The 20,999-nt window shown below is 36.0% G+C and overlaps 1 protein-coding gene across 2 annotated transcripts in view; it reads right to left on the minus strand.

Moving 5' to 3' along the window:
• The window catches only part of LOC131041373 (histone deacetylase 5), a 223,456-nt gene extending 210,660 nt beyond the window's left edge, over positions 1 to 12,796 (minus strand). Inside the window, exons 1-2 of one of the 2 annotated variants that reach the window (XM_059218409.1) lie at positions 12,505 to 12,795; positions 12,218 to 12,419 (exon numbers count right to left, since the gene is read on the minus strand). In XM_059218409.1, the coding sequence (XP_059074392.1) occupies positions 12,218 to 12,419; positions 12,505 to 12,656 (354 nt within the window). In that variant the 5' untranslated portion in view covers positions 12,657 to 12,795. Of the gene's footprint in view, positions 1 to 12,217; positions 12,420 to 12,504 lie in introns of both variants that reach the window. The other variant, XM_059218410.1, reaches the window with a different exon arrangement.
• Between the last annotated feature and the right edge of the window lie 8,203 nt (positions 12,797 to 20,999).

A 20,999-nucleotide genomic window follows, 5' to 3' on the forward strand; every position in this document is an offset into this window, starting at 1 on the left:
ATCTTGACCTCATTAAACACACATATCTTCCTTCACAAATGCGAATTAGCTTTGGAGATTGAATGCGAATTTAGACAGTTATCTATTGTGCATGAATGCAAACTACATCTGTTGCCAAGGTGTAAACATTAGGTGTTGATATCTCCATTGAAAGGTGCGAACTACTGTCAAGAATAAGGCGTCAAAAGTGCAGACCAGGTTATTGTTTGATGAAGACAAAAGTGCAGACCTGATACTGATTAGCCATCTACATCAGCCCTAAGTGTGGCAATATCAAACCTCCTAAAGAGATAAGTGTTGTAATCAGAATATTGTGTATAATTCATAATCAAATCTAAGGATCTCTTCTTGTTGGGTTTTTCCTCCTAGGAGGTTTTCCCAGGGTAATGTTGTCTTGTCTCATTTTCATCTATTTTGTTTGCTTTCTGTCATTCACTAAGTTGAAAACCCTAACAGAAAATAATCTAATTCCAGTTACTAAATCTATTTTCTGAGTTTACTGTTAATCTGGAAGTAAAACTAACATGGTATCAGAGCCCTCGGTTATATATATTAACTTTCAGATTTCAGTAGTCTTTTACTCCAGATGTTGTTTCATTTTCTGTCAGGACAATGACAGGACTGAAAGTTGAAGATAGGCTTGAAGGGGCACTTAACTTTGCTGCCTTGAAGGTTCGCATTTTACTTGCTCTTGAGGAAGATGATCTCCTTCAATTTGTGCAAGACAAAGAGCTGACTGTGTCCACGGATCAAGAAGAACTAAAGCAGTTTAAAAGGAATGCCCTCAAAGCCAGAAAGCTCATCATTGACTCAGTCAGAGATCACCTTGTCACCTCTATCTCCAAGTTCACTACAGCCAGAGAGATATTCAAACATCTAGAAGGTATTTATGAGATCAATAACCTCGGTAGAGCAATTGCATTAAGGCAACAATTACTTCACATTAAAATGGCAAAGGAAGATTCAGTTATCATGAAGATCTCTGAACTAAAGGATCAACTAGGCACAATTGGTCATGACATAGAAGACAAGGACATTGTCATGATCTCATTGAATGGTCTACCAAATTCATGTGATTCCTTCATTCAATCCATAAGTGGGAGATCTGAATTCCCAACCTTTGATCGGCTTCGGAACGATTGCCTTCATGAGGAATCTCGCCTTGCCACAAGAGGAAAACTCAAGAGTCCTCAAGTGGATGATCAGCATATGCTTGCAACCCAATGCAAGAAAGGTGGTAATTGGAAGAAGAATAATCCTAAGAGGAATAGAGAATTCAGACCACCCAGTTCTCAGAATTCTTGGAAGAAGCCAAGAGATATCTCTCATGTTCGATGTTTTAGATGTGACAAATTTGGTCACTATGCTAAAGAATGTCAGAATGAACCCTCGCAAAGGGAAGCCAACCTAAATGAGGTCTCAAAACAAAATGAAGACTTCTTATTCATTGCCTTGTCAAGCAGCATGCCCTTAGATAATAACACATGGCTGATTGACAGTGGTGCTTCCAGACACATCACAGACTATCGTGAGCATCTTTCAGACTTAGTAGAAAACGATACCAATCTACATGTGGTAATCGGTGATGATGCTCGATATTCGGTAAGAGGTTTTGGCACTACCTCTTTAAATTTAAATTCTGGTATTTCACTTCACCTTAGTGATATCTTATTTGTTCCTGGAATTAAAATAAACTTAATTTTTATTTCCGTTCTAGAAGATAAAGGTTATCAAGTAGCATTTTATGAGGGTAAAGTACTTGCTTGGCCTAAGAAATCTAGTTTTAAATCTGCTCGAGATATTGGAAATAGATATGATAATTTATATAAGCTCTCCACTAACCCTATTCAAGCCCTCATTAATGAGGCCCCTTAATCCTGTGAACTATGGCATCGAAGGCTTGGACACTTACACTTTCAAGCTCTTTCTTCCCTCGGAAGGATAGTTAAAGGTATGCCTAAACTTAGTCAATTTCATGATGATACTTGTAAAGGTTGTGCTATGGGTGAAAATGTTAAAAATTCTTTTCATAGAAGTGAAAGTAGAGCTAAAGAAAAATTAGAACTTGTTCAGTCTTATTTATGTGGACCTATGTCTATAGCTTCTCCTAGTGGATGTCTCTACTATGTAATCTTCATAGATGATTTCTCTAGGAAAACTTGGATTTATTTCTTGAAGACTGAAGAATTTGATGAAGTCTTAAGTAGATTTAAAGAATTTAAGGCATTGACTGAAAACATTTCTGGTAAAAGAATTAAATGTTTAAGGTCTGACAATGGAGGTGAGTATAACTCTGGCAGTTTTTATGACTTCTGTGTTGAGTCAGGAATTAAGAGGGATTTATGTGTTCCCTACAGTCCTCAGCAAAATGGAGTTGCTGAAAGAAAGAATAGGACTATTGTTGAGGCTGCAAAGGCTATGATCCATGATCAAGACTTGTAGACTTTTCTTTGGGCTGAGGCTTCTAGAACAGCAGTATATATTCAGAATAGATGTCCCCACCGTGTTCTAAAGAATATGACTCCTGAAGAAGCCTTCACAAAATCCAAACCTGACATCAGCCACTTGAGAATTTTTGGAAGTCCTGTATATGTTCATGTGCCTAAAGAAAAGCGAACTAAGTTGGAGCCTTCCGGAAAGAAGGGGATGCTAGTTGGATACAGTGAATCCTCCAAAGCCTTCAGGATCTACATTCCAGGCAAAGGTATGTTGAGGTAAGTAGGGATGTTACGTTTGAAGAAGATATTGCTTTTAAGAAATCAAAAGGTTCACTTGTTGTTGATGAGGTTAATAATAATCAAGATATGAATATTGATACTAACCTTGAGATTCAAAGGGAGTCTGTTGAGCCTCCACCTCAAGAAGAGCATAATGATTCACCTGAGCCCATGAATCCCACTGATATACCTAGTGACATTGTTGTTAGCAAAAGAGGCCACTTTGGGTGAGAAACACCATTCAAGAAGCTGAAAGATTTGCAGCTCCCAGTGGCACCTTCAGAGAAAGCAAGAGACCTCAAGTATTCTCCAGCTATGTTGCATTGATGAGAAATCTCATTGAGTCTGAGCCATGCAATGTTGAAGAAGCCTTGAACCATCATGCCTGGAAGCTAGCTATGGATGAAGAATATTAGTCAATCATCAAGAATGATGTTTGGGACATAGTGCCTAGACCCAAAGGTAAATCTGTTGTTTCCTCTAAATGGTTATTTAAAATTAAACATAATGTTGATGGTAGTATTGAAAAATATAAAGCTAGATTTGTAGCTCGTGGTTTTTCTCAAAAAGAAGGCATAGATTATGAAGAAACATTTGCTCTTGTTGCTAGATATACCTCTATTAGAACTATAATAGCTATTGTTATAGCTAGAGGTTGGAAGCTACATCAAATGGATGTTAAAACTGCTTTCCTTAATGGTGTCATTGAGGAAGAAGTCTATATTGAACAACCTGAGGGTTATGAGATTCATGAAAGAGATACTCATGTGTGCAAATTGAAGAAAGCTCTATATGGCCTCAAACAAGCCCCTCGTGCTTGGTATGAAAGAATTGGTAAATACTTGTTAAGTTTAGGATTTTGTAAGAATGATGTTGATTCTAACATTTACTTCAAAATATTCAATGATGAAATGCTAATTCTGGTTTTATATGTGGATGATTTATTTTTTACTGGTAAAGATGAGTTTATCATTAGATGTAAGAAAAAATTAGCTTCAGAATTTGAAATGAAAGATTTAGGTCAAATGCATTATTTTCTAGGACTAGAAGTATGGCAAAGATCTAACGAAATTTTCTTAAGTCAAAGAAAGTATTCTATTGATATTTTGAAAAGATTTAGAATGATGGATTGTAAACCCATGTCTACTCCTATGGAATCTAACTTAAAGAAGTTGAGTGTTTCTGCAGCTAACTCTGATTTTGCAGATCCATCTGAGTACAGACAATTGATTGGATCGCTGATGTATCTAGTTAACACTAGACCAGATATATGCTATGCAGTGAATGCTCCCAGCCAGTTCATGAGCATGCCTAAACATGTTCATCTTGTTGCAACCAAGCACATCCTAAGATACTTGCAAGGCACAGTTGGTTATGGGCTGAAATATCCACTTAACACTCCAATAACCTTGGAAGGTTACTCAGATGCAGATTGGGCAGGAAGTGTCAAGGACAGGAAAAGCACTTCTGGCATTTGTTTCAGCTTAGGATCCGCAGTGATCTCTTGGGCTTGCAGAAACAGTCCTCAGTAGCACTAAGTACAGCTCAAGCTGAGTACATTGCAGCAAGTGTTGCTTCTAGAGAAGCGGTGTGGCTTAGTAAGCTCCTTGCTGGGTTGTTTGGACAACCTTGGGAACCTATAGTTATTCATTGTGATAATCAGAGTTGTATAAAGATGTTTGTCAATCCGATGTTTCATGACAGGTCAAAACATGTGGAGACTCATTATCACTTCATTCAAGATATGGTGCAAAGAGGCGCCATTCAGCTAAAGTATGTCAACACTGATGATCAGATTGCAAATATTCTTACCAAGCCCCTGTCGAGAGTGAAATTTGTGTACTTCAAAGACAGACTTGGTGTTGTGGAAAATGAAACATTGGTTGAGAAGGAGTCTCAACCTCAGTGATACATTGTGTTGTATCAACCACCCTCTGCGGGCAATGCAAGGTGGTATTCTTCTCAGGGAGAAGAGCAAATGTAACCATCCTCTGTGGGCAATGTAAGATGGTAGAAAAGACCCTCTCCACCCTCTGCGGGCAATGTAAGATGGATCCATTCTATGCTTGTGTGCAAAATGGAAGATTATGTTATGTAATTCCAATCTATTCTTGTGTGCAAGATGGAAGACTACAACATTCTGATTATGTAATCCATTCTTTGCTTGTGTGTAGGATGGAAGATTATGATATTCTAATTATGTAATTATTTCCTCCCTAGTTAAGAGGGAGTGTTGATTATAACTAGATAGGATGCGGATTCCAATTGCCTTAAGGCAACATTGGAATCCGCCAAGGGTTGGGCCCTTCTCTCCCCTCTCACATGCCACTCTAAGGGAAACGTGTTCCCTCTAATAGGGTCGACCCTATAACCCATATATCTAAAACGGGATAAAAATAATTAAAAAGAATTGGCGCCAATATTAGTCCAAGCCGACCTCAAATAGGTCCCTTGCCACATACAAATAAAGAACATCTTGACCTCATTAAACACACATATCTTCCTTCACAAATGTGAATTAGCTCTGGAGATTGAATGCGAATTTAATCAGTTATCTGTTGTGCATGAATGCGAACTACATCTGCTGCCAAGGTGTAAACATTAGGTGTTGATATCTCCATTGAAAGGTGCGAACTGCTATCAAGAATAAGGCGTCAAAAGTGCAGATCAGGTTGTTGTTTGATGGAGACAAAAGTGCAGACCTGATACTGATTAGCCATCTACATCAGCCCTAAGTGTGGCCATATCAAACCTCCTAAAGAGATAAGTGTTGTAATCAGAATATTGTGTATAATTCATAATCAGATCTGAGGATCTCTTCTTGCTGGGTTTTTCCTCCTAGGAGGTTTTCCCAGGGTAATGTTGTCTTGTCTCATTTTCATCTATTTTGTTTGCTTTCTGTAATTCACTAAGTTGAAAACCCTAACAGAAAATAATCTAATTCCAGTTACTAAATCTATTTTCTGAGTTTACTGTTAATCTGAAAGTAAAACTAACAGCACAAGCTTGTCCAATAATCAAAAAAATATTTTGTTGTCTGACAGAATATTTTGTTTCTTACACACTTTTCTGTCAACCGGTTCATCAACAAATATTCCTTGTGAATATTCCATCTATGTCACTAACACCATCACTGAATATTCCATCATTGTCACCATCAACAAATGTTTGTTGGAATATTCCATATACTAGCAAATTTTCTGACCATCAATTCAAGCGAAATATTCTACTGATGCGTCTGCTGATGTCATCATCTTTCACCACAAATTTGGACTCCTTCACCATTGGCCAGTTGGATTTTTTTTGATCAACTTTGGGAGCTTCATTCTCAAGCATCCATATGCCTTTTTGAGTGAATTTTTTTTCATTCTGCATATTTGTTCATCCTCTATCCAATGGTGTACAATTGTTTTCCAAATTACAGTTTCTCAGAGAGCACCCTACATAGTTCCTATTTTTGAAACTCCAAAAGGCTTGTTTGGGATCATATGAACTCTTTTGTGGGTCCCATTGTTGTGTCTTGCATGATTTTTCGAGCTCTACGCATTTGTGGTGTTATTTTTCATGACTGCATTCCAAAATTTTAATTTCTAAGTATACCTCTTTTGAGGACTTCTACATCAATTCCAATTTGTAATGCACCAATATAAAGTGCCATATCACTGTACAATTTCAGGGGGGTTCATGATTTCAATAATGGGGGTTTCGTTTTTTGTTTTTTGTCATTTTGTTGAGGTTTGTAAGGCATATTTGATATATGCCTTCATTGTCCACCTCGTGACATAAAAACTTGTAAGAACTCTACATACAACAACAAAAAAATGTAAATACACTTTTATAAAGTGCCAAAAAATTGAATGTGTGTTGCTTAGGGAGGGAATTTTGTACTTATGCTGAATTATAAAGTGTAATAGTGGTTTGTGTGGTGCCTTGCATTTACCATCACAACAATGGATCCTTGTGATTCTTGCCTCATGCATGCGTGCCATGCCATTTTTCAATTCCTTGTACATCTATTTAGCTAATGTTGGGTCTACATTCTTGTACACTTTTTTGTACCCCATTTCAGTTAATCTGCCACTATCACTTCATCATCATCAAGGGGGGAATCGTCACATAGTTATGCTAATGCTTCCTTGTTTCACTGGAGCAGTGGAGGAACCTCAATGGAACCAAATGGACTTCACAACTTCCAGAGGAATCACGTAGACCTATTCTCAGTGGATCACAGTTTGTGAGATTCTAGTACTTATGTAGATCACCGAGCACTTTTAAGTAATGTACTAAAAGTCACTCATGCTTTGACTTTGATCAAAGCACTATTTGCAACTTCAATCCATAGTTGAGTAGTGTTCTATAGGTTCACTCATGTAGTATCTTGTATCTCTTGATTTACATCTTTGAAGGTTTGTTGATTCCAACAGAAAACATTTCATCTTTGACATGCTTCAAGAGTTCTTCATCATCATGTTCCTATCTTCATAAGACTTCTTTTCAAGAGGTGTTTGTTGAGTTATTGTCATTGATGTCAAAGGGCAAGTCCTAAATCTAATGATAGCCAAATTAAGTGTTTGATTCATCTTGGCACCCGAAACAGAGGAGGCAATTTAGATATTAAATTGCGTGGATATTCTTTATCATTTCTACGTGAGCCGACTCTTTTTGGAATTTGATTAAATTGCCTAAGCCAACCCTTGGTAGTTTGGTACCATCCTTGAAGTCATTTAAAAATTGCAAATAAATAATCTTTCAAAAGGGCCGACCCCTCTTGATGTTGACATCCACATGTGGAAGGGTTTCCTAAATAGAATTAAAAAAAATCATGCATGTATGGCAACCCCCTTAGGCAGTCACCCCTCTTGGGTGAAAGGCACTTTAGGAAGGTATCAATAGAGCTTGGTTAAGAGTTAGAATGTAAGCAATTCTTTAAATATCTTTCCAATTTTCAGAGCAGATTTATGAGTAAAAAGCAGAGTTTGTAGCAGATCTAAAGGCAAGATCATGGTAATTATATGAGTAGAAATATTGCAGATTTATTAGAGATTTTTTAGCAGACTTATGGCAGATTTTTGAAAGAGATTTTAAGCAGTTTTGGACAAGGTTACGAGCAGATTTAAGAAGATGATTTAGAGAAGATCCCAGAAGAAGTTCCCAAACATTTATCATATTGTTATCTTGAAGGTTGGTGCCTTCTATCTAAGGAGATCGGGAGGTTCCTGCCTCTCGTTAAAAGAGACTGGTGTCTCTTGCTGGGTTGGTGCCCAGTTGTCGGGGATTGGTGTTTCCTGTGGGTTGATGCCTACAAAATTTATAAGAAGGTTTCATACAAGCAATATCTTGCCGTTGTTTTCTCCCATAATTTGACTTTCCATGGAAAATATCTCCTACTTATTAATTGATGAGCTAAAGGGGCTCCATAATGAATGGTTCATAAGGCACAACACTTGCTGAAGGTTTTGCAAATGGGGTTGGAAGCTAAGTGGGTTTAACCTTGGAAGAAACTTTGTGATTAAGCGCGCTTGAGTTGGAGTAGTACTAGGATGGGTGACCTCCTGGGAAGGCCCAATACATTACCTTTGTGAGCATCACCTAGATGCAATGAGTGCCAAGTGGACCATTCATTCTCATAAGAGATGGGTTCTTGTGAACCACTACTCATGAAACATGGATCAATGAGTTTGACTCGAAAACTACACAGTTGAATTCTAATAGCAATATCATAATTTGACTTGCTATATAAAATATATCCTACTTATCAATTGATGAGCTAAAGGGGCTCTATAATGAATGGTTCATAAGGCACAACACTTGCTGAAGGTTTTGCAAATCAAGCTAAGTGGGTTTAACCTTGGAGGAAACTCCGTGGTTAAGCGCAATTGAGTCGGAGTAGTACTGAGATGGATGACCTCCCGAGAAAGCCCAATGTTTCACCTTTGTGAACATCACCTAGATGCAATGAGTGCTAAGTGGACCATTCATTCTCATGAGAGATGGGTTCTTGTGAACCACTACTCATGAAACATGGGTTAATGAGTTTGAATCGAAAACTACAAAGTTGCATCCTAATAACAATATCATATTTTGACTTGTGGAAAATATCTCCTACTTATCAATTGATGAGCTAAAGGGGCTCTATAATAAATGGTTCATAAGGCAAAACACTTGTTGAAGGTTTTGAAAATGTTGTTGCAAGCTCAATGGGTTTAACCTTGGAGGAAACTCTATGGATAAGTGCGCTTGAGTTGGAGTAGTACGAGGATGGGTGACCTCCCGGGAAGGCCCAATACTTCACCTCTGTAAGAATCACCTAAATGCAATGACTTGTTGTGGGAAATATCTCTTACTTATCAATTGGAACTAAAGGGGCTCTATAATGAATGGTTCATAGGCACAACACTTACTGAAAGTTTTGCAAATGGGGTTGCAAGCTAAGTGGGTTTAACCTTGGAGGAAACTTTGTAATTAAGCACGCTTGAGTTGGAGTAGAACTGGGAAGGGTGACCTCCAGGGAAGGCCAATGCTTCACCTCTATGAGCATCACCTAGATGCAATGAGTGCTAAGTAGACCATTTGTCCTCATGAGAGATGGGTTCTTGTGAACAACTACTCATGAAACATGGGTCAATGAGTTTGACTCGAAAACTACACAATTGAATCTTGATAGAAATATCATAATTTGACTTGCTGTGGAAAATATCTCCTACTTATCAATTGATGAGATAAAGGGGCTCTATAATGAGTGGTTCATAAGGCACAACACTTGCTGAAGGTTTTGCAAATGGGGTTGCAAGCTAAGTGGGTTTAACCTTGGAGGAAACTCTATGGTTAAGCACGCTTGAGTTGGAGTAGTACTAGGATGGGTGACGTCCCGGGAAGGCCCAATGCTTCACAATTGTGAGCATCACCTAGATGAAATGAATGCTAAGTGGACCATTCATTCTAATGAGAGATGGGTTCTTGTGAACCACTACTCATGCAACATGGGTCAATGAGTTTGACTCGAAAACTACACAGTTGAATCCTGATAGCAATATCATTACTTGAAATACATTGTTTTTTATGTCTCGAATAGGCATACAACTATAACAAAGCAAGTTGCCATTTTGAAATGACAATTTCATGCCAATAGTACATGCATCCAGCTATGCCCTTGTAGTTTTGATCTATGAAAAATCATTTTTTCTTGCCCTATTCACTCAGCTATATACATTCACAATATTTAAACTTTGAAAAAAATATTATGCATTTAGGGTTTGTTTCACACATCTAAAGTTTTTTTTAAAACCATTTCTTGATCTGTTAAAAGAACCACACCTTTGAAACTTTGTCATCTCTTGAAACCTAATCTAAGCTCTCATTGTTATTCTTACAAGATCCCAATTAACAAGTTTTTGAGTTGACTTAAAAATGAAGATTCAACATAATACGAAAAATTTTGTATTGGTACAACAAGATGTGCACATCTGACCTTCAATATTTAGCCAAACTAATCGAAACCAACATGGTTCAGGTTTTTCATCCATCCAAGAGAAGAAAGATATATGTATGAAGTGTTTTGCTAGTAAGATAAATATAAATCACTTCCTACCAAAAGCAATAAAGGCTTTAGATCTCATTCATACATATTTACATGAGCTATCCTAGACATCATTTGCAATCCTCACTATGAGCTATGAGGTACTTTCTACTGTTGGTTAATGGTTTCTCCATGAAAACGTGGGTATACTTTCTAAAGTAGTATGATTGGTTTGGAATCCTTGTCAAGTTCAAATAAAATAGTTAAAAATCAAAAACATAGGTGGATCAAGACACTAAGGTCCAATGATAGTTCCAGTACTACTACAAGAAGGCATTTAATGACAATTTAAATCCCCGAACACCTTTCAGCAGAATACGGTAGTTGAAAGGAGCAATAGAACTACTATAGAGATGGCCTTATGTGTGATCCACAATAGCGGTATGTTGTACAAATATAGAGGTGGAACAATTAACATCACAACACATCTCCCAAATAGAAGTTTGTGCAAAGCCTTGCAAGATGCCACACCTAAAGAATCTTGATCTAGAATAGAATTAGAGTTAACACATATTTAAGGTTTGGTTCAACTGCATATGTTTTAGTTCCTAAGAGGAAAAGGAGTAAACTCGACTTTAATAAATATATATAGTTTTTCACTAGCTATAGTGAACATTTTAAGGCATATAGACTTTATAGATATTGAGCTAACTGTTAGATAATTGTCATTGATTTCAAAGCTTGATGCATAAATCAGTTTTTACAGCTGCCAAGAAAGGAAAGCAAATCACATAAAGATGGCCACCACTTTTAGAAGGAAACAAGAAAAGAATGTTTGAGGATATAATAGATTAAAACCAAATCCGTTTATGTCATAAAATGAAATATTTAATGTGACATAAAAAGAAAGATTTTATGTAAATTTAGAAGCAGATTTGATAAGGTTCCATGATCAGATTTGAGCGCCCAAAACATTTTAGAAATCTTCCATTTTTGAGAATCCAAACAGCAGCGCCATTTTTAGTAGGTTTTATTATTGAAGAGTTTTATGAATATTAATGAAACAAAAAAGAAATATGAAGGAGGATTGGCGCCTAATGCATGGAGTGTTTTTTGGTTGTTGAGTGAAAAGTTTTCTAAAAACAGAAAAAGAGAATGTACAGCTGCATGCAAATTTTGATTTTGACTAAGAGATAGAGGATGATGAGTAGAAAAGAAAGTACAGATTTATGAAGATTGAGCAGAGTACAGTGAAGTTTTCAAATAGAGTTTATTGAAGGTCCGTGCCAGTGAGTTAGTGCTAGGAGGGAGTTGGTGCTTCTAGTGAGTTGGAGCTCACATAGTTGGTGCTTCTAGTGAGTTGGAGCTCACATTTGTAAGATCAATGTCTTATGTGGCGTTGTTGCCTACAATTTGTAAGAAGTTAATAAAAGCAAAAAAAAATTGCACTGGTTTTTTCCCTTAGGATTTTTCAACGTAATTTCTGTGTTCTTACTTGTGTTGTTTGCTTGTTATATTTGGAGATTTCAAATAAGTGTTAAAATTTGTCCTAATACATATCTTCCTATCATATCATAAGTGTTAAAATAAGTGTTTTGAAGTCTTCCCTATTCATATCTTCCTATCAAAATTGGCAGCGATAACATTAGAATTCTTATTGTCTATGTTGACGATTTCGTTATCACAGGTAGCAAGTCCATTGTATTGCAACGATAGAAATCTGGCTTATGTTTTGCTCTTGTCACGAACAAACTAGGCCTCCTAGAGTGAAAAATGTCTATTTTGAATTAATTTGATATCACATATTTGGAGAACATATTCCAATTAAATGTTAGGCACATTTCCCCTGAGATTCTGAGGTTTGTATAAATTTTGAGGACCAACAATCTGATCTTTTGAATGAAATATAATTGTGCTGGTGAAAATAACTTGAGCTTCTGCAGTGTTAGTTCTTTGGATAGTAGACGATAAATATACAAGTTACCTGTACCACGGATCCTGCAGCGAGAAGCGCGGCGCTTGATGAGCCTTTGTTGAAGTAAATGGAATTGAAAGAGTTGGCTAATTTATCCCGTGTCTTGTCATATTTAGAGCTGCTGATGTTTCTAATTAGTTTAATGTGTTTCTGGCTGTGCACTGTGCTTAGCTCGTCGTCAGAGGCTTCCTTAGAATTCACCATGACACACCTACAAGCAATTCTCAATGAAGAAGAATAAGCTTGAACAGCCAAAGTGCAGGAGAGAGAAAAGAAAAGGGTGAGAAAGAGGGTACCTTTGAACAAGGCCAGCGGAGCAAAGTTTGTCCCAGATGACCTTAATTCTCTGAGGTTGCTCAGGGTGGGATTTCCCAAATGGCCGAGCATGCTTGCACATTCCTTCGTCATACACAATTCCCACTCTCCTGCTTTCCCTCTGCAAATCCATGGTGATTGGTCACCACTGCACCGGAGAACTCTACTCCGCGCGCGTCGATTTCTTGAAATAAGCGTACCCCTTCGCATGCCAAATTCCCCCGTACTACCAAAAACTCTAAAAAAGGTTATTTTTTTAAACGGTACATCGAATTTTGATTTATTTTTTTTAGTTGTCTTCGTATTCAACTTAACTGTTTATAGCTATTGATCTGGCTTATGGGTAGTAACGATGCATGTTGTAGAATCAGTTATGCACACAAAGGTAAAAAAGTACACATTTCAAAGTGTCGTGTGATACCTAATTAAAGATGTTCCACTAATCGTCAACTCAAAATAGCCAGTACTTGTTGACAAATGTCCCAATAGTGGTGCACAAATGGGACAAATGTTCCAATAGTGGTGCACAAATGGGCCAATTAATTACAAAAAATGGTCGGCTATTAGTACAAAATAAATTTATTAATGGTGTTCACTATGACAGCGATTGGGAGCTCAACATGACAATAAGGTGACACTCATTGGAACTATGTTATCTATTGGTGCTCTCCCCCTACTCCTTTCTTTCTGTTTCCATATTTTTATTCTTTTATTTAAGTAATTAAGAAGCTCAAGCTTTTGGCCTCTACTGCTATATACACAACTCACAAATTAGTATATATATGTTAAAATTAATGTATAAAGTATAAATAGAGATATTTTTAAATTGGAAAAAAATATTCTTTAAAATAGAGATATTTAAGAATCAAAAACATAGTTTTTATTTTAAAAATAGAAAGTTGCAGTTATCAAAATTATATTAGAAAGTAACAAAAATAGAAAGTTGTAGTCATAAAAATTAAATCAAATCTAATGTTAAATAATTATTACTGGTCTGACTTACAATGCCAGCATTATAAGACCTAGCAAACAACATGGGCATGTTTCCATTTACAAAAATTAATTTTCATATTAGATTTTATTTGTTCAATGTTGGCTTTTTTTGTTTTTATTTCATAGATGTGGTGAGGTCCTATAGTGTTGTCATTGTAGGTTATGCCTCTTGTCATAATAATTAAATTTCATGTCATGTTATAATGGTGAAAATTGCATCTATATATTCTTATGGTATGGGCTTATTTGCATTGATATAATTTTTACTTTCATATTAGAGTAGGTTCACAATTCAAGTCTTAAACATTTTTATTTGTATGCAAGGTTTATAAGTATATTAATCACATGTTTAAAACTTGTATTGTCAAAGAATAGGATGCACAATGGATACACACAACATCATAATAGATACATGTATTTCATTGTTCCCTTAAGAGCTTGATGATTATAATGTATACGACAAACTTCTTATAAGGCGTTACTAGCCAATGGCTTTAAGAGTTACAACTAATGTTGAATAAATCTATGAACTATAAATGTTCATGCAATATACTAATAAAATAATATGTTGTGTGCAAGAAACCCTCACAATGAAATCATTGACATTGCAACATCTCTTAGTGTGAATTGGAGGAGTTGCAATACATTCATTGTAGCCCAATTTGATTGCAAGACAAATAAGAGGATGCCATGAACATAAATGGTCCACTTAATGCTCATTGCCCAACTTGATTATGCACTCCATAAACAATATATTCATTTGCTCTCTTGAACTCAAACCCAATATCCAAAGTCCCATTCACATATCTCAAGATATGTCTTCCAACTTTCAAGTGACTACTTTATGGTGCCCAAATCCACTTTACCATCAATCCAATAGCAAAAGAAAGGGTAAGATAGTTAAAACTTCCCACTTGACTATGGTATTCTATAGGATCCACCTATTTTATCCATGTATCATTTTGTCTACTTATGCTAGGATCACATTTAGTTTTGGCAACTTATGTACCATCCATCTTAAATCTTGTCAACAACCATGTTATTGCAAATATTTACCCATAATTAATTTTCAAAACGTGTAGTTGTTCTTGCTTCGTAACTAAGTTATACTATTGTTGTTTTATACAAAGGTCAATTTTTTCTTTATTTTAGTTAGTTGTTTTCTAATTTACATAGGGGAAGAGCACCAGTAGTGGATAGCATTCCAATAACCAATCACTCCTTGTGCACCCAATGCCTCAATTACTAATTTTTAAGGAGCTAAAAAAATGATAATAAAAAGCTCATTAATAAGTTTCACATGTACCAATAGTCGATCACTTTTTATCTTTTTTTATCCATGATTGGCCCATTTGTGCACCACTATTGGGATATTTGTCCACAAGTGCTGGCAATTTTCAGTGGATGATTATTGGAACATCTTTAAGTAGGTATCAGGCGACACTTTGAAATGTGTACTTTTTGACCCTTGTGCACATAACTGATCCCACAATGTGTGTCATTACTACCCAAAAACCAGAACCTTATCTATAAGTAGTTAAGTCACATACAGAGACCACAACAACAGAAATTGTCAAAATCCAATGTACTATTTAAGATCTATGGGTGCACAAAGTTAGTTATTACCACTACTGGTATGCTTCCCCTAATTTGTTTTCACTTTGTGTTTGTAATTAACTAGTCAAAATTGTTGCTTGTCTGAATACTAAAGGCACCATCAAATAGCTTCCAAGATAACATGGCATGACATTCTTTAAACATGCAAGTGGTTTTAAATTAGAAAAAAAAAATCGTTGAAATATGTCTATGTTATGTGTACATTGTAATTGAGAATGCCAATTTGATAGTAATAAAGTTAATATTGAGTTTCTATTCATATCTAAGATCAAACTCTAGCATTTCTTGGATTTTTTTAGAGTTTAAAATTAAGTTAGATGTCCACGTTTTTAAATCAAAATTAAATTAGTTGTAAAGGTTTATTGGTTTTATTGATTGAGATCATGTGGATGATTTTTTTATTTAACATATCAGCATTTTTTATGGTTAGGCACCAAATAAGATGGATCCATCTTATTTCACATTCCAAGAGTTGTAATTGTGTGCTGGAATCTGTGGTGATCAGAATATCAACATTGGTATCAAAGGACCAACATACTAATGAGACTTTTGAGTGTAAAGATTTACTAACTTGAACTAGTTAACTTCCCAATATGTGTCTCATTGTTCTCTATCTCATAGGATCCCTAAAGCCAATGTTTTGCTCTCAGATCATTGAGCAAATGACTTACGAATGACAACTCCAAGAACGAGTGATATTTTGATCTATATGAATACAATCTAAGATCTATATGATTGTTCAAACTATGATATTAAGCTTAGGATGAAGATAAATATATGATAAAGATATTAACAAACTACCCTAACATGATATACTAGCATGGATATGCTATGATATGAAATGCTCCTAAATGCTATAATGTTATTCTAACAAAGAGAGGCTAAAATGCTTGATATAATGAGACTATAATGTAGATGCATAAAACTTGGATATAGGGAATGAAGAAAGTGAGTCCTATTTATAGGAAAAATGGGGAAATGGATCGTTGAGATTGAGAAATCTTAACAAGGGCTAGGATTGAAATCTATTCAATCCATGTTTACAATTTTCACCAATGAAATGGTTACAATTGTTAACAAGGGGTGGCTTGAGAGGAGATGTAAGAGGCATTAAATGCCTGAGAAAACATGAGGGTCACCCTAGGAGAGTGTGGTTAGGGTTAATTAAGATTAACCAGTGGATAAAGCTTTTACCCAAAGGGTAAACTCTTGTGCAAGGGTTAATAGGACAACTAGGGTCAAAGCAATGAGTGCTTGATGAGACCCCTGGGCTAGATGAGGGTTGAGTTAGAGATAAAGTCTCTAATTATGTGGTAAGGTTGAGTTAACCATTAATGGTTTAGAAGACTTTGGAGACAAATTTGTAAGAGCCTTACAAATTTGGGACACTCAACAAGTTAACTTGTTGAAGAGATAAAGTCTTTAATGTATTTAGAAGACTTTCTTCCAAATTTGAGAAGTGACTTCCCCAAATTTAGGGATGTGATATGATTAAAAGAATTAAGCTCATTAAGTGGGATTTGAGAGCTTCTAAAAGAATGATTAGGAGATTAATGGAAAATGTAGGAGAATGCAAGTGGGGGTAGATTTCTGACTTATTTTTTAAATAAAGTAATTTATTCCAAAAAGGTGGATGACAACTTGCAAATTTGAAGATATTTAAATAAATTTGATTTATTTTAATTGGAGAAGGTTTTTAATTAAAATGGAAAGGGATATTCAATTAAATAAAGTGATTTATTTAATTAAAGGGTTGGATGTGGCTAGATAAATTTAATTAATCAAATGGATGAAAGTGGGGGAATTAATTAAATAAGATTTAATTAATAGAGGAATGTGGTTTTAATAAATTAAATTAATATTAAATATTTATTTAATTGAAAGGTTAGATTTATACGTCTAGAGTAATATTTATTACATGTGATTTAATCCTCTTTCTAAGAATTAGTTCATCATGAAGGAGTAAGTTTTATTTCATTTGAGCTTTCAACTTTTAAGCTTGTTGTTGTAATAAGAAGGTTTTCATCTAAATGCAACAAAAAAATGAGTTTACCTTTAAATGGTCAAATTTAATCTAGGATTGTTGTTTTGGTGAATATTCAAATACAACTATTATTGAGTTAACAATAAAAACATTTATTGAGACTCGAAGTTTAAGATTTATTTAATTGTTTATAAGTTGAATGTATAAGCAGATGCCTTTTTAGTTGTGACATGGAAATAGTTTGTTTGAATAACTTAATTTTAGGGTTGCCAACATCATAGAAGTTTAAAATATACGTCGTTAATTTTAGGGTTGCCAACATCATAGAAGTTGTAAACTATATGATCGATGAGGGTTGGAACCCGTTACAAGCCGAAAACCCCATCGACATGGGGGTTGCGGAGGCACGGGCTTCTAGCACGGAAGCTGAAGATGATAATGAAGGATAAGGATATCTTCATAACAAGGTTTTTTTTGTATCCGGATATTATTACTCTAATACATAGGTAAGAAGGATTTATAGATAGTAAACTTCATACATGGGCCTGATTATGAATGCATTTTGATAAAAGGGATGATTAGGACATGACATATACTCAGAAACGTATGGCTTTGTTATAATATAGATAAATAAGGGCAAGAACACTGATATTGTTTCATTTACAGACATATATATACTGAAGTAGCGTAGGTTATAATCAGGATATATCTTTCAGTAATGCATCTACTCTAATAATAGTTTTCTTATATTAGCATCTCAGATATGACTAACCAAGTATGAATTATGGTCACTTGGATATATTTATCTTCAGGGTGCAGAGGCAGGAAGTATCTTTGTAACACTTGCATATTTGGCTTAGTTTTCACTGTATCATTTACATTAAGAGACTTATGTGATTAGAATGTTAAGGTGCTAACATGGATAACATGACAAATGGAAATTTTGGTTATATGCAGGGATACCTTTCACAAATGTTATTGTAACCTAGGTAGTCTTTCATATTATAGTTAACAGCATGGATCCTTGAGCTGACTCAATATAAAAGAAGCTTGGGTTGCATTAATAATAGTGAAAAGTATATTGTAAGCTTGTTGGTATAAAAGTAGTCCTTTATTTTTTGCCTAACACTTCATGAAGTGGTTTGCAGCAAGGTTGTGTTGTGAATATGTCTTGTAGGTGACAGGGTGAGTTAGAAGACAGTGAACTAAGATAAAGGAGGCAAGTTTTCACAAGGAAGATTATAGAAATTAATTGTGATGAGCCTGTTTTGCCCAGAATGAAGGGATTGTGAAGGAAAATATGTAATGCAATAAATGATGTAGAGTTTTAGTATCAGTAATTGACTGGACTTAAGGTCTCGGGCAAGGCTAGAGGTTTTCTTCTCTCTGCTCTTTCCTACCGGCGCCCGCACTGAGCGAAGATTGTAATTTTATTTATTATTTAATAAAGTATGGCTTTGGCCTTTTACCAAGCAAAAAAAAAAGATTCAATTACTTATTTTTTGAGTTAAATTCATTGACTCATTTCATGAGTGGTGATTCTTCTAAAAAGCTCAAATATGATCTAGGCTTATTGTCTTGTGAATAATCAAATACAATTGTTATTTTTAACAATAAATTTTTTTAACAGTTGTCATAAAGATCAAATTTAAGAATGGGTGTGGAGCGGCAAGGAGAGCGGCGAGCGGGAATCCCAAATTTCAAATCTGGGAATGGCGGATTTCCTGGGGAAGGCAGTCTTTCTAGGGGTGGAACTGGCAATCAGGCTGGTTTCCAAGCATCCCAAGGTACAGAAGAGGACAAGGAGATAGTCAAATCGGTGGAAGACAAAGATTCCAAAACTAGGAACCCACACGATAGAGGTAAGAAAATAAAATGGTCTTCACTTTTTGGAGTGAAGTCGCTGGTAAAATCAGAACTTCCGGAAGTTACAAACATCTCTTATCTAGTTTCAGGGTTGGTTGCTATTTCTGTTCCGGATAAGCTGGTGGATCTCACTGTCGTTGGTTTAGCCATGACATTAATCGGTCGATTTGCTGGTTTTAGGCCTAACATTGATGTTGTTAGGAATTTAATAAGGAGGAAATGGGTTCTCAAGGGTCAAGTGGATGTGGCGGTGTTGCCTAGGGGCTTTATGAATAAGGCTCTATGTGAAGGCCCATGGATGTTTGGCAAGTCAACTTTGGCTCTACAGAAATGGGCTCCTAACCTCTCTCTTTATGAGTCTTTTTTTGTATCGGCGCCTATTTGGACGCGCCTCCCGGGCCTTCCTCTAGAATTCTAGAATGAAGAAGTCTTTAAGGGGATAGTGAGCTCCTTTGGAGAACTTCTCTTGATCGACCCAATGACTGCAACTAAATCAAGGTTAGTCTTTGCTCGCATCTGTGTAAATGTTAATGAAATGACGGACATGCCCCAATCTATTGAGATTATTTCTAAATTAGGGAAATGGACCCAAGCGATTGAATATGAATCGCTCCCGTTTGCTTGCTTCCATTGCGAAAAATTGGGCCATTGGGCAAAATCTTGTTCGCTTAAGAAGGGTAAGGAAAGCAAGACTGATAGCAGTGTGCAACAGAAGAAGAAATGGCAAACTAAAGAGAAAAAAGGAGACCCATCAGTAGGGTGTGATCCTGATAAGGAAGTGATGGAGCCAGAAAAGGAGGTGAAGAAGGATGTGAATAGTAATAATGAAAAACCTTCTTGTGCTTGTGTGTGTTCTAATAATCAAATAGAAAGTACTAAAGAAGATGAGCAAAGAAGAGAGTTAAATAATAAAAATGATCCAGAGGACCAGGAGGTTGGATCAGTTGGTCAGGAGAAAGTAGAGGAAAGTCCCAATGATGATGTGTCGGCATCATCTTACTCAAAAGCAATTGAGGAAGACTTTAATGAAGCGCAGGATTTTAACCTTTCTGATGTTGAGCCTTTGTTGCTTCTAACCAATGGAAGCCCAAAGTCGTCCCAATGCAAAACCCCATCACATAGTTTGGAAATGGAAATCCTGGAAGGAAATCTTAGCATTCTTGGCACAAAAGAGGGAAAATCGAATAAGGAGGGACCCAATGGAGGTATTGCAACTAGAAGCAAGAATAAGAAAAAGGCAGATGTTGGAAGCCAAAACAAAAAGCAGGGGAGACCATCTCTAAAACATTAGAGGGAATAGGAAAGTTGGAAGAACCGTATTGATGGAACACAGTGTTCCATTGAGTCAGCCCTATCTTCGGTTAAAGTATGAAGATAATTTCCTGGAATATAAGAGGGTTGAATGCCCCTCACGAGCAGGATGTGTTACGTAACATTATAAGAGATCATAAACCGGATGTGGTCCTTGTTCGGGAAACCAAGATGTGTAAGGATAAAATTGAAAAGATCATAATATTCAAAAATAATGGAGTAATAAGATCTAGCTCGGAGGGGGCATCTGGAGGAACTGCGATTTTTTGGAACCAAAAAACTATAAAAGGGAAGGAAATCATCTCTGAATTTAATAGGATCTCTATGCAGCTTGAGCATATCAAGGATAACTTTGTCTAGGTTTTATCCAATGTCTATGTGCTTAATACCAAAACTGGGAGAGCTAAATATTGGAGAAGCCTTGCTAAAGACAGACTTAATTTTGTTGATCAAAGCTGGAATATAATGGGAGATTTCAATACTCCGCTTAAAGAGGATGAGAAGATGGGAGGCCTTCCTTTGCAGCTTGATGGTAAACAAGATCTTATTGATTTCATTAATGATCAAGCTCTTATGGATGTGGATCTCCAAGGGATTAACTATACTTGGACTAATAGAAGAATTGGAGTTGATCTTATTCAAGTTAAGTTAGATAGAACTTTAATTTCTCCTGAGTGGTTATCTAAGTATAGTTGTTCTCTCGCG

This window comes from Cryptomeria japonica, chromosome 3 (genome assembly GCF_030272615.1).
Source record: "Cryptomeria japonica chromosome 3, Sugi_1.0, whole genome shotgun sequence".
In the NCBI taxonomy this organism is placed as follows: domain Eukaryota; kingdom Viridiplantae; phylum Streptophyta; class Pinopsida; order Cupressales; family Cupressaceae; genus Cryptomeria; species Cryptomeria japonica.